The 13,386-nt window shown below is 42.2% G+C and overlaps 1 protein-coding gene across 8 annotated transcripts in view; it reads left to right on the top strand.

Annotated features, from left to right (window-relative positions):
- The window catches only part of ASPH (aspartate beta-hydroxylase), a 223,493-nt gene that overhangs the window by 34,675 nt on the left and 175,432 nt on the right, over positions 1–13,386 (top strand). For 7 of the 8 annotated variants that reach the window (XM_073679343.1, XM_073679342.1, XM_073679345.1 and 4 more), the window contains one exon: positions 2,817–2,885. In XM_073679343.1, coding sequence (XP_073535444.1) covers positions 2,817–2,885 — 69 coding nt within the window. Of the gene's footprint in view, positions 1–2,816; positions 2,886–11,084; positions 12,099–13,386 lie in introns of those variants that run through there. The other variant, XM_073679349.1, reaches the window with a different exon arrangement.

Below are 13,386 nucleotides of genomic sequence, written 5' to 3'. Positions count from 1 at the left end.
TTTGAAGTGGAAGCTCCATGAGAATTTCTACTGTGCACGTACTCTTTAACGTAGTATGCCCTTGTACAGACGTAGCAGTTTTCATCTGATATTACGTTGCGGGCTGCAGCAGAGTGCTCAGTTACTGTTTTTGAGCATTGATGGGTTTTTCCTGGTTTTCTTCAATTATTTCCAAGGTGATCATTCTGAAGAAAATTGTCCTCTGCTTCTTTCTGTGCCTAAAATATATTTATTTGGCCAACTTTGCTTGCAGCTCCTTGTCTGTAGTAGCTTAAAAGGTTTGTGCCAGGGTTAGGATAGGGAATAAAGATCAAATATGGAATAAATTTGTCATCACTTGGGAGGTCCACTTACTGGAATCCCCTCCAGCCCTGAGCATGGGGCTATGCAGAGCTTCATCTGATTAAAGTGGAGGTTTCGCATGCACACCTCTGCTCCATTCATTCTCTATGGGACTGCCTCCGTAACCGAGTGCTGTATGGCAGCTCTCACATGTGCCCCCCACAATCCGGTAACTGACTGTAAGACAACAGGGAGCTGCCGTACAGCACTCTGTTATGGAGGCAGACCCATAGAGAATGAATGGAGCAAGGGTATGCATGCGAAACCTCCACTTTAGTCAGATGAAGCTCTTCGTCGCCCCGTGCTCAGGGCTGGAGGGGATTCCAGTAAGCTCACACACAAACACATTTTTCTACCACGTTTAATTGCAATATGAGATTTATTCAGGTCAAAGGAAAGACAGACTAGGGTAGGAATTGATGGGATACGTTTTTTACCTTTCTATTTAAGATTTTTTATATTTATAGCGTCCCTATAAGGATTTAGCTATGTTTCACAGCCCATTTACTTATTTTGTCCCTTTTGTTATGTAAAATCCTTACTGGATCGTTAAAAATGGCATTTAAGCCTTAGATTATTTTTTGTGACAGCAAAGACAGTCCCTAAACTCTTGCAAAAACACGTATATGGCGAAACATGTCTGAGGAGCTCTACGCTCATGTTTTATAGTAATACTGAATTGCCACTGTGAAACTTTTGGATTACAACCACTGCATAAACCATAAACTACGTTAATCATATACTGGTGGATGCAATTGCATGAATGTAAATGAATAGTATCCAATGTGGTTACAATTTAGTAGGCAAATTGATACAATTCTCAAATTTTCAGTTGTTTGAGTTGGGGTGCTGAGACTAACGTCTATCATGTCTCCTATTCACACTACGTGGCTCTGGTGTCTTTTTAGCAATAGTAGCTGTATGGAGGAAGTTATACAGCAGTACTGAGCAGTGTAGCTGTGACATACAACACCTAAAGAAACATGTCACCATGGAAATACAGTCTAATCTGCAGGCATGAAGTTAGAGTAGAGCAGGAGCGGGGAACCTTTTTTCTACCAAGGGCCATTTAGATATTTATACCATGATTCATGAGCCATACAAGATTATCAACCGAAAATGTACCCTTCTGTATTTGATCAAACATTTAATTATCTCACTCCAAGTGTGATGGCTTGAACTGCTTCTTGTTTATGAGGCGTGTGATGGTAGGTGGTATGGATAATGTTGCAACTGCTTTTCCAGGTTTGCATCAATTGGTCTGGAGCGCAGTCGACTCTTATAAATACATTTTGTATAGAACAACTCTCAGAAGAACATTGTACTGAACACTGTTGTATATTACACTGCATGTGTCCTACCAATGGGAAATTAATCAGTGTAATGGTTATAGAACTCAAGCAGTCTGAGGTCTGCTGTATACATCATATACGAGACACTGAGACTGCTGTATACATCATATACGAGACACTGAGACTGCTGTATACATTACATAGGAGACACTGAGACTGCTGTATACATTACATAGGAGACACTGAGACTGCTGTATACATTACATAGGAGACACTGAGACTGCTGTATACATTACATAGGAGACACTGAGACTTGTGTATACATCACATGAGACAGACTTGTGTATACATCTCATAAGACACTTGTACTGTTGTGTATACATCACATAAGAGAGACTTGTAATGCTGTATACATCACACAAGAGACGCTTGTACTGTTGTGTATACATCACACAAGAGAACACTGGGACTTCTGCCTTCATCAAAGGGACTAGTGCACAAATGGCACTAACTCCCCCCACGAAGAACCGTCTGGCCAGGACGCAACCCTTTGTTGCGTATGCCGCAGCATTCCGCGGAGAACACTGTGTGCTCATAGGCTAAGGGGAAAGTAACGGGTCGGTGGCTGGCAAAACGGGTTTGGTAGCCCAAGTACTGTGGTCCCCGGTAACAGAGCCACCAGAGAGACTAGTCTGACAGGCAGGTCCTCCTTGCTCACTGCCCTTGAGTGACAGGGCTCTCCCTGCATGTATGTGTAGGGAGAGATGTAATATCCAGGGCAGTGATCAGGGAGAAGCCTCCGGCGACCACCTATCCAACTAGTCTTCCTTGTCGCTATTAAAATATGTTTTTCTCTGAAACTCCAGTGTTTCAGAGTCAAACATGCCTGGCTGAAGGCATACAGCCGGAGTCTGATGCATGCTGCCTGTGGATTTGGCATCCTGTATCGGCAATTAGGTTACAATAAGTTTTAGTATTAGTAGAGAGATAGTTGGGTATTAGCTTCAAGTTAGATAAAATAAACGTGAAAAATTACCCCACCACCCACTGGGGTCCTATATCGTTTGTCTGTAGCTGATACTTGCAGCAGGCTTTTTTTCCTCACATTTTTTATAAGCGAGTTTGTAAATAAATAAAACTTTTTGATGCAAATTCTTAATTCAGCCTGAATTTCGTTTATAGGAAAACTGGGAGATTACGATGCTGACGGCGATGGAGATTTTGATGTGGATGACGCCAAGGTTTTGCTAGGCAAGTACATGTTTCTTTGTTTTGTGCAGATTGATTTGCAGAGACCTCATTCTGCAAGCAGCTTACTATGTGGTTTGCCTTTATTATGTTTGCTCATGTCCTAAAATAAAACGTCGCCATATAAGAGTATCCAGTGCCAAATCCTGTGACACGTTAATATATTCTACTAGTGTGTGTCGTCAGTGCAGGATGACTGTGCCCAAGGTGCATGTTTCACCCACCCACCCATTGTGTCTATGCACTTGTATGAATGTGCTATTTTATGTCTTTATTACATCTTCGAATATAAGTAGCTTAACAAAATGGAAACTAAAACGGCTTTATTCCAGTTTGGTGGCTTTAAAGGGACTTTCCGGAGACTAAAAGACCTTGTGATATTAAAATATGGAAAACCTCTTTAATTTACATGAATTAGTTTCTGTTAAGCTGGATTATATATTTCTAATCTCACTTGATGATGATCGTCAGTCGTCATTCATGCACGTTTTCTCTTATTGTCTTTTACTTTGCATGCTTCATAAACATTAAAGCATGAATAGCAAGTTGCTTTGATAAAAAAAATATGAAGTATGAAAAAATGTTTTTGTTGGAGCAAACTGAAATCGCATGTAACTGCATCCATTCTGATATACAGTTTAGACCAGATGAGGCTGATGTACTTGTGAAATCTTTGCCAGAGTGGCTGTATAATTCTATTTGAAAGTTTCCACTCAATGTCTGCTGACGTGGCTTGATTGACAGCTCCTCATTGTCCTCCTCCCTGCTGCCGCTAAAATATCCCACTGCTCAGTACAAGCTGCAGTTATCAGTCAGGCTGGGTGGGCGGGACTCCATTTTCTAAATAGGTACACCAGACCCATCTGGTCTAACACATTTATAAATCTACGCAGTTAATGTTGTGAAATCTGATGATGGATCCACTTTAAAGAGATTCTTACCACATTCTAAAAGCCATGTCCATGTCTTTAAAGTGTTGTTGTAATGTTCTTTCTTCAGAAGCGCAATGCCCCCGACTTCCTGTTTGGCTGGAGTCGGTGCGCTCTTGAAGATTGACAGTTCGGACCAGCGGCCTGGCCATTTGTTTGCCCTCCCAGGCTGCTAGCCGAAGCCACTTTGCTTCTGCAGCATGGAAGATGCACAAAGGTACGGAGTCTGATCAGATCAAGCGATCCAGCCAGCTTCAGAGTGCCGCAAACAGGATTTAAAGCATAGCGCTTTAGCGGCGCATGCTCCTTACCTAGGTAACTGGCCACTCTTGAGACTACAGGGTGGCCGGTAACCTAGGCAATGAGCTGTAATTATAATATTAAGACCTCCATTCTTGAGAAAATAAATATTTTATTAAGAGGTTTTTACGAACACTTTAAACTTTTCCCTATTTTAAGAACTAGAGACAACCCCTTTAAGCAATTTTTGCCATGTGATTCAGCCATATTGGAGTCTCTCCGAAAGGAAAAGACTCCTATCTGCTGACAGTTTTTTTTTTTTTTCAGGTTCTTGGCCCTCTTCAGTGTAGAGAAGGATATTTGTTGACGTCATGACTGTTTTTTACCATAAAGTAATTATGGTTTCTCCTTGTGGAGACTGCAAAGCTAGCAAAGAAAGAGAAAAATTTAGGCTTGTGGGTAATTCTCCATCGGAAAAGGGTATACGAACTACCTCTCCTCCAAGGTGAAGAAAATTGTCTCTCCAGGGCATAAGTCACTGTCCGACTCTTTAACAAGCCTTGCCTTATTTAATCAAGCCACAATCTTCTCCAAAAGAAGGACCTGCATCTGCTGACAGCAGTTGTGGGATTGTATACTGCATCTTTTACAGTTTAGCCTGTGGTCAAAATGTTATATTTATATTTTTTAGCTTTATACAGCCATGAAAGGATTGCGATCTCTAAATTGTCCCCTTACTTTATAGTCCAACTTGTATAGAAAGAGTTAGTCTTTATATGTCTATATAGGTATATATGAGGGAGACTCAAACCCAATTTTTGCTGGAGCGGAGAGCCACTAATGAAGATCAGTTCTGCAGGACCTATCCTGTCTGTACGTTACATGGTAGACTATTTGGTTAAATGCTACGACAAGGCAGATAACCCTACAAGAAGCAAAATGCACATAAACCCTGCTGTAAATAAATAAAAAGCAAGTGCATTTAACTAAAATAGGGTTCTTAGTAACACCATTACAATATCATGTGACAGCATTTCACTGCTCTTCCAGTAAAGAATCTCCATAACTTCATTGTTATTACAAAAAAGGGCTATCGAAGCAACCTCTCTAATACAGTTGAGTAATATGCCAAAAATCAACGATACCTGATCTGTATTTTTGATCATTGGCTGATCACGCACAATACTTTTACGTTTTTTTTTCACCTCCGTTTTAGATCTTTTTTATGGTACTTTTTGTTTTCCCTTTTCATGCTGTTATACATAAATATTTTATACACTTTGTGTGAATTTTTATTTTTTTTTAAATTTCAAATTCCTTCTCGGGGATAAAGGACGAAGCTAATGTAGTTTTCATTGCCCAACCCTGTTCAGTGCTCTCCAACATTGACAACTTCCACAATAGTGCATTATTAGTCAAACATTGGTGTTGCCCAGTCTTTGCTCAAAGAAGGGAGTATTCTCCTCTCCTGTTTACTCAGCATTGTCAGGCGCTGCTTGTCATCAATGCCACTATTCACTTTCAGATGCACTGCTCAGCACATAAAACCTTATTTACTCTAGGACATTTAATCACACTTGGAAATTTGTAGCTATGCCATCTAAAAAGGTTTAAAGCTTGAATGTATTATTATTTTTTTCTCCTTTACATGTTACAGTGGATAATATCAACCCATAAGTTTATTGTTAAAGGCGTCACCTGGTCATAACATTTGATGACTTATCTAAAAGTATAGGTCATCAGTATCCGTTTGGTGGGGTCCAACATTTGATACCCCTCACTGATGAGCTGAAATCTGCTTTGGAGGTTAGAGCTGCTCTCTAGTACCCAGCAGCGGCAGCTACACATTGAGCTGTATAGCGCCCCTCTATTTAACGTGTTTATATTAGGTGGCCACCAGAGCAGATTTTAGCTGATCAGTGGGGTGCCGGATGTCAGACCTCCACTGTTCTGATATTGATGACCTATACTATGCAGAAGTCATCAATTTATTACATCCTAAGTTATACTGAGCACTTAGTTTTGTCGTCTTGTAATATTACATAAAGTTAGATAGGTTGAACTTGATGAAGCTGTCATTTTTCAACCTTTCTCGATTAATTATACATTATCGCTAAATTATTTATAATCCACAATGCCATTAGTTATACGAAAAGTATTCTGTGCTTTTTGAATGCTGATGTAGTAACTGCCATTACTACCTCCTGCGGTCGGGCATTCCACAGTCTAGCTACTCTAACTATAAAGAATCCTTCCCTATCTAGATGCTAGAATCGCCTTTCCTCCACATGTGATCACTGTCCCCTGGTCCTTTTGTAAGGCCATTGGAAGAAGTAAATCATGTGCCAGTCCTTTGTACTGACCACACACATATTTATACATGTAAATGAGATCTCCTGTGAGGCGTCTTTTATAATCTAAACAAGCTCAACTTTTCTAACCTATCGTTATAAAGAGGCCTTCCATCCCTTGTAATAATCTAGTTTATTATCCTACTATGTTTTGTGTCATCAATGAAAAACCAACACTTTACTCACAATCCCAATCACATAGCTATTAATGATGAGATAAAAAGAAAAGTGTGACTTTAGCCTGTTTGGTAAATGTACCTTTCTATAATGACTGTTTCCTGTCCCTTAAGCAGTTTTTTTTTCATACCCATCTGGATGTATTGTCCCCTCGTCCCTGCTTCTGAAGATTGTATTTGTAGTATTGAACTCCTCTTTGATGCTCTTGTTTTGTCATGTTATTAGCAACTCTTGATACAAATCACTTTAAAGTGGTTCATTAAACATAAAATAAAATGACCCTTTGTAGAATAATTCAAATGGCAATCCGTCCTAGTTACAGTGCCTACAAGTAGTATTCAACCCCCTGCAGATTTAGCTGGTTTGATAAGATGCAAATAAGTTAGAGCCTTCAAACTGCAAACGAGAGTAGGTTTTATGAACAGAAGCATAAATCTTACAAACCAAAAAGTTATGTTGCTCAGTTGAATTTTATTAAATTTTAAACATAAAAGTGTGGGTCAATTATTATTCAACCTCTATGTTTAATATTTTGTGGAATAACCCTTGTTTGCAATTACAGCTAATAATAATCGTCTTTTATAAGACCTGATCAGGCCGGCACAGGTCTGTGGAGTTATCTTGGCCCACTCCTCCATGCAGATCTTCTCCAAGTTATCTAGGTTCTTTGGGTGTCTCATGTGGACTTTATTCTTGAGCTCCTTCCACAAGTTTTCAATTGGGTTAAGGTCAGGAGACTGACTAGGCCACTCCAACACCTTGACTTTTTCCCTCTTGAACCAGGCCTTGGTTTTCTTGGCTGTGTGCTTTGGGTCGTTGTCTTGTTGGAAGATGAAATTACGACCCATCTTAAGATCCTTGATGGAGGAGCGGAGGTTCTTGGCCAAAATCTCCAGGTAGGCCGTGCTATCCATCTTCCCATGGATGCAGACCAGATGGCCAGGCCCCTTGGCAGAGAAACAGCCCCACAGCATGATGCTGCCACCACCATGCTTGACTGTAGGGATGGTATTCTTGGGGTCTTATGCAGTGCCATCCAGTCTCCAAACGTCACGTGTGTGGTTGGCACCAAAGATCTCGATCTTGGTCTCATCAGACCATAGAACCTTGAACCAGTCTGTCTCAGAGTCCTCCAAGTGATCATGAGCAAACTGTAGACGAGCCTTGACATGACGCTTTGAAAGTAAAGGTACCTTACAGGCTCGTCTGGAACGGAGACCATTGCGGTGGAGTACGTTACTTATGGTATTGACTGAAACCAATGTCCCCACTGCCATGAGATCTTCCCGGAGCTCCTTCCTTGTTGTCCTTGGGTTAGCCTTGACTCTTCGGACAAGCCTGGCCTCGGCACGGGAGGACACTTTCAAAGGCTGTCCAGGCCGTGGAAGGCTAACAGTAGTTCCATAAGCCTTCCACTTACGGATGATGCTCCCAACAGTGGAGACAGGTAGGCCCAACTCCTTGGAAAGGGTTTTGTACCCCTTGCCAGCCTTGTGACCCTCCATGATCTTGTCTCTGATGGCCTTGGAATGCTCCTTTGTCTTTCCCATGTTGACCATGTCTGAGTGCTGTTCACAAGTTTGGGGAGCGTCTTAAATAGTCAGAAAAGGCTGGCAAAAGAGATCTTTAATCCACACATGTGAAGCTCATTATTCTTGGTGCCTGAACTACTTCTTAATACTTTAGGGGGACCAAACAGAATTCTTTTGGTTTGAGGGGTTGAATAATAAATGACACTCTGAATTAACTTTTAACGTTTTAAAAAAAAAAAAACAAAAAAAAAAAAAACAAAACAAAATTTGCTGCAGTGCATTTCCCACTTCCAGGCTGATCTACAGTACAAATGTCACAATGCCAAGTTAATTCCGCATGTGTCAACCAGCTAAATCTGCAGGGGGTTGAATACTACTTGTAGGCACTGTACATGTCACAGTGGGTTGCAGTCTGAAGAATCACAGCTCCAGAGACCTGTGTCTCAACTGACAGAGGATCTAAATTGTAAGCACACATACCGGTGAGCTGCTGGAGAAGGGCTGTGCCAGGAAAAATAAATAAATCTTCACTTCGGCTGATTGAGCACAAAGGATTTTTTCCTGCAACCTCAGTCCTCCATGTGCAGTCAGTGAAGGAGAAGACTTATCTCTTCTCCTGTCACAGCCTTTCTCCAGTATTTTAACCGGTATGTGTGCTTACGATGCATCTCCTCTGTCAGTTTAGACATAGTTCTCAGCAGCTGTTTCTTTTGACTGCAATCCGTCCCGACAAGTGACTAGGATGGTTTGTGGTTTGAATTGCATGATAAGGGACATTTTATTACATTCCTTAATAACTTCTTTAAAGTACCATATTTTTAGGGCTATAAGACACATTGGACCATAAGACGCACCTAGGTTTTCGAGGAGGAAAATAGGAAAAAAAAATGTAAGCAAAAAATGTGGCAATGATGCACGGTTATGGGGGAGGGGGTCTGCTGCTGACACTGGTATAGGGGTAATGTCCCCCAATTCTGTTAATATCCCCCATCCTCGTTTATATGGCCCCTCTTTCCTGTTATATACGTGGCCCCCACCCCCATCCTGGTATGCATGGCACCCCTCATCCCCTTCCTGGTATGCATGGCACCCCTCATCCCCTTCCTGGTATGCATGGCACCCTTCATCCCTCGTCCTGGTATGCATGGCACCCTTCATCCCTCGTCCTGGTATGCATGGCACCCCAATCCCCCGTCCTGGTATGCATGGCACCCCAATCCCCCGTCCTGGTATGCATGGCATCCCCTCTTCCCAGGATGCACACAGTAAAATAAACCCTTCTACTCACCTTTCTTCCCTCTGCTCCAGCGCTGCGTCCTACTCTGTTGCCAGCACTGATCTCCCAATGTGAGCCACACATGACGTCATCGCCATGCGCCCTCACACTGAGATTCTGTGCTGGAATAGTCACTGCTCCCCACGCCGGGACTATGGTCGTGGGGAGCAGTGACCATTCATTCTCCCTAATGGCGTGCACACTGTACCTGCAGCGCGGCTCATGCAGCGGCCGGCGGTCAGTGTGCCCGCTATTAAAGTGCATGAATATTCACTACTCCCTATTGCCATGAGAGTAGAGAGTAGTAAATATTCATGCACTTTAATAGCTGGCACACTGACCGCCGGCCGCTGCAGGAGCCGCGCAGCGGGTACCGTGTGCGTGATATTAAGGAAAATGAATATTCACTGCTCCCCACGCCCATGAGCGTGGGGAGCAGTGAATATTCATTTTCTGTAGTAGCGGGCACAGTATAGGCTGCAGCAGGCGGCTCCTGCCTCCCGTTCCCCGCTCCGCTGCCTCTGCCCCCACCACCCACAGCCACCCATATACATTCGGACTATAAGACCCCCCCCCCCCCCCCTACTTTCCTCCAAAAATTTTGGAGGAAAAAAGGGCGTCTTATAGTCCGAAAAATAAGGTAGTTTGTCCATTACATAAACTATCGACTTATTACAAGAAAAATATAAGTAAGGATCTGAATAATAAATTCTGAGAATGTAGAGACTACAGAGCTGGTTTTACACCTCGGCCTAAACCAGCTTCTGGTCCCTTCTGTGCAGGGAACTTTACGTATGCTCCAGTTCACTTAATTCTTTGGTCCAGTGGAGGTCGCACCAGTCTAACTCCCCTAATCCAAAAGTGATGACATCACATTGCTCTATGACATGACTTTCTTTGGTAGAAAAATCTCATTCAGCTTATTAAAGAGGTTGTCCATTATTTTAACACTGATGACCTGTCCTCAGGACAGGGGTGATGCACCCGGCACCCCCCGCAGATCAGCTGTTCTAGGTGCCGGCTGGTAGTGCTCAGTTGCGGAGCTGCTCAGTCTACTGGTAGTGGCCGAGGCTTGGTACTACACATCCCCCCCACCCCTATTAAAATCAATAGATGTGTAGTACCCAGCCGTGACCACGATCTGTAGACGAAGGAGCTCCGTAACTCAGTACTTCGGGCCTCCACCGGCATCTAGAACGGGTGCCGGGTGTCTCATGCCCACTGATCAGACTGACGACCTATCCTAAGGATAGATCATCAGTGTTAAAGTAGTGGACAACCTCTTTAACATGTGTAAAGGAGGTTATGTGAAACCTCACTACCGTGCATTGCTCTGTGCTGTTCTTGTGGATTCCAATTCGAAAATCCATAGCAATTCTTGTGTTCTCTGCTGATCTCCTTTTGTCCCTTGTCTGCATGTAACCCCCTCCTTTATGTTGGTGTGGATGGACTTCTCCCCTGTGTCCTAGTAAACATCTGCATGATATGTTTTGTTTTTTGTACATTTTTTTTTTTTGTACATCAAACGGTCATTCCCTTTTCTTTTATACTTCAGGCCTCCATTGTCTGTGAGAAGTGAGTGGATGAAGCAGTTGCACATCGCTGCTCTCCATGGCCCTTCTGTCTACTAAACTGCTCCTCTTCTTTCTTCTTTTTTTTCCTCTTTCTTTTTTTTCCCCTTCTACTCTTTTGTGTAGGCCTCACCAAAGATGGCAGTAGTGTGAATATTGATTCTCTAGAGGAAGTCCTTAATATTTTAGCTGAGGAAAGCTCTGATTGGTTTTATGGCTTCCTCTCCTTTCTTTATGACGTAATGACTCCTTTTGAAACGGTAGAAGAAGAAGAGAACGACCCCTCAGACGATGTTGATGGTACGTCACAGAACGAAGGGGTTCAGGGAAAAAAGACCTGTGTCATACTGGATTTGCAGAACCAATAACCTCTCTTCACAGACCAGATACTAATTTCTCTCTGTGGTTTTGTTTTTTCTCATAAGTAAAGCCACAAGATACGGGATCAACCACTTCATAGTGGACAGTCTGGATTCAAGGAGCCATATGGTGGCCACATAGCCGAGTGTCCTACTTGGCAGATCCTGTACACAATAGAATGATTATTAGTACGGGTCGGTCCTAAATCCCAGTGAAGATTTCTGCAATTCAGGTCTTGTTATTTTTTGCCTATTTTTAATTTAAGTTCATTAAGCTTTGCACATGGCTTAGGAGGCAAACATCGGCAACATTTTATTACTAATGGCATTGTACCACTGGGCATATGCCACATGCTTCCAGCCGGCCTGTAACATTCCATGTCCTAAATGCAGCAAGCCTAAAGTAGAGTTCCCCCAAATTCTTTTCTTTTCTCATCTTCATCTGTCTCATTAGTCTCTTGCGTCCATTCAGCCTGGGAGTACTCCAGCTTGCAGTGACTGTGACTGGAGCACCAGAGACCTAACCTTGCACTCGCTTGGCTGTAGCAAACTTATGGCACGATTCTCAGGTCATACTTTTTGCTTGGCTGTATAACTGTCTTAACCCTGCTTTCTTGATTGGGACTTCTGTCATCTGTGCAAATAAAACCTGGTTGCTTTTTATCCATTTTGTGTGTCATCCGTAAAACTAAACCAATTTCTATTTGTTTTGCTGGTTTTAGTTATTGGTAATTTAAAAAAAATAATAATGTTTTTGATGCAAATAAAATATTTCCCAATATGTTCTGAGTAGCACGTTTGTTAGAGTCCTTGTCTGACTATAATCTAAAGCTAATGAACTGCTCCGGTTTAGGGGTTGTACCTTTGACAACACGTGAAGGACTTATTTAGGAAAATATCACAGGTTGTATTAATGGGGTTGTCCACTACTAGGACAACTCCTGCTTACTCACTATATTTCTCCTTGTAAAATAAAAACGCTTTATACTTTACTCCTGTACAGGCACCGTTCCAGCTATGTCTGCATTGGGTCTCCTGAGGCTCACATGACATTATTGTGCCACGTGAGCCCTGCAGCCAATCAGGTGCCACTATTGGACTGTAGTGCCTGCACGTCCTTCCGACGTTCCGGGAGGTGAGGGTGGCTGCTGATTGGCTGCAGGGCTCAAGTGACACAACAATGTCTTGTGAGCCATGGGAGACCCGGCGCTAATATGGGAGGTGAGTATAAGGACGTGCTCATATGCATTGGACAGCTTTAGTCTAATGGGTAAGGCAGCTGTTAATCCTATTAGTGGAGGACCTATTCACTTTTTTTTTTCTAGTTGACAAAAAAGACCTATTTAACTTCTTTCCCATCTTTTGTTTTACTTTTTTCTGTGCTAGTCGACCAACTTGTATGTTTGGCCCATTTGCATTTGATATGTGGTTATGTTTAATCACAGACCTGCTCATGCAATTTTTGTTAAATGTTTAAATCTTTATTAAAAACTCCTCCTCCTATCAAAATTTTAAACCTCTTAATATGTTGCAGTAATCATATTTATACAGCACTGTGTACTTACAATTGCTCATTTTCCCTTTCTACCCAGCTAATTATCCTCTTTTCCATTAGATCTATGATATCACGTGATTAAAAACTGACTGGCTGAATCCTTCTAAGCTCTATGTGGAAACAGGAGGTCAATTTTCCCTGTAGGAGTCATAAGTCACTGCAAAAGTCACTGGCAGGGGGAGGAGAAGCAGCTGGGTCAGGAGTTGAAGAGGGGAATGATTCATGCAGGGACAAGAAACTTCCTGTTTCTACCTAGAGCAGAGAGAGGAGAACAATTAGCTGGGTACAAAGGAAAAATGAGCAATTGTAAGTACACAGTGCTATATAATATGATTGCTATATATTAAGAGGATAAAAACTTAAAAAAAAAAACATAATATGTCTTCTTTATATCAGCAATACAAATTGCCTTTTCAGAGAGAGGAAGAGGACTTGAAGTCTAGTGCCACTTTTTGGAAGTAGTAATACTAAAAGTCCCATAATTGACCCTTTCACGAGCCTTGCCACATTATTT

This window comes from Phyllobates terribilis, unplaced genomic scaffold (genome assembly GCF_046119375.1).
Source record: "Phyllobates terribilis strain yellow unplaced genomic scaffold, ASM4611937v1 Scaffold_4__5_contigs__length_816908805, whole genome shotgun sequence".
NCBI classification, from domain to species: Eukaryota; Metazoa; Chordata; class Amphibia; order Anura; family Dendrobatidae; genus Phyllobates; species Phyllobates terribilis.
This window is presented reverse-complemented; position numbering and strand designations above follow the sequence as displayed.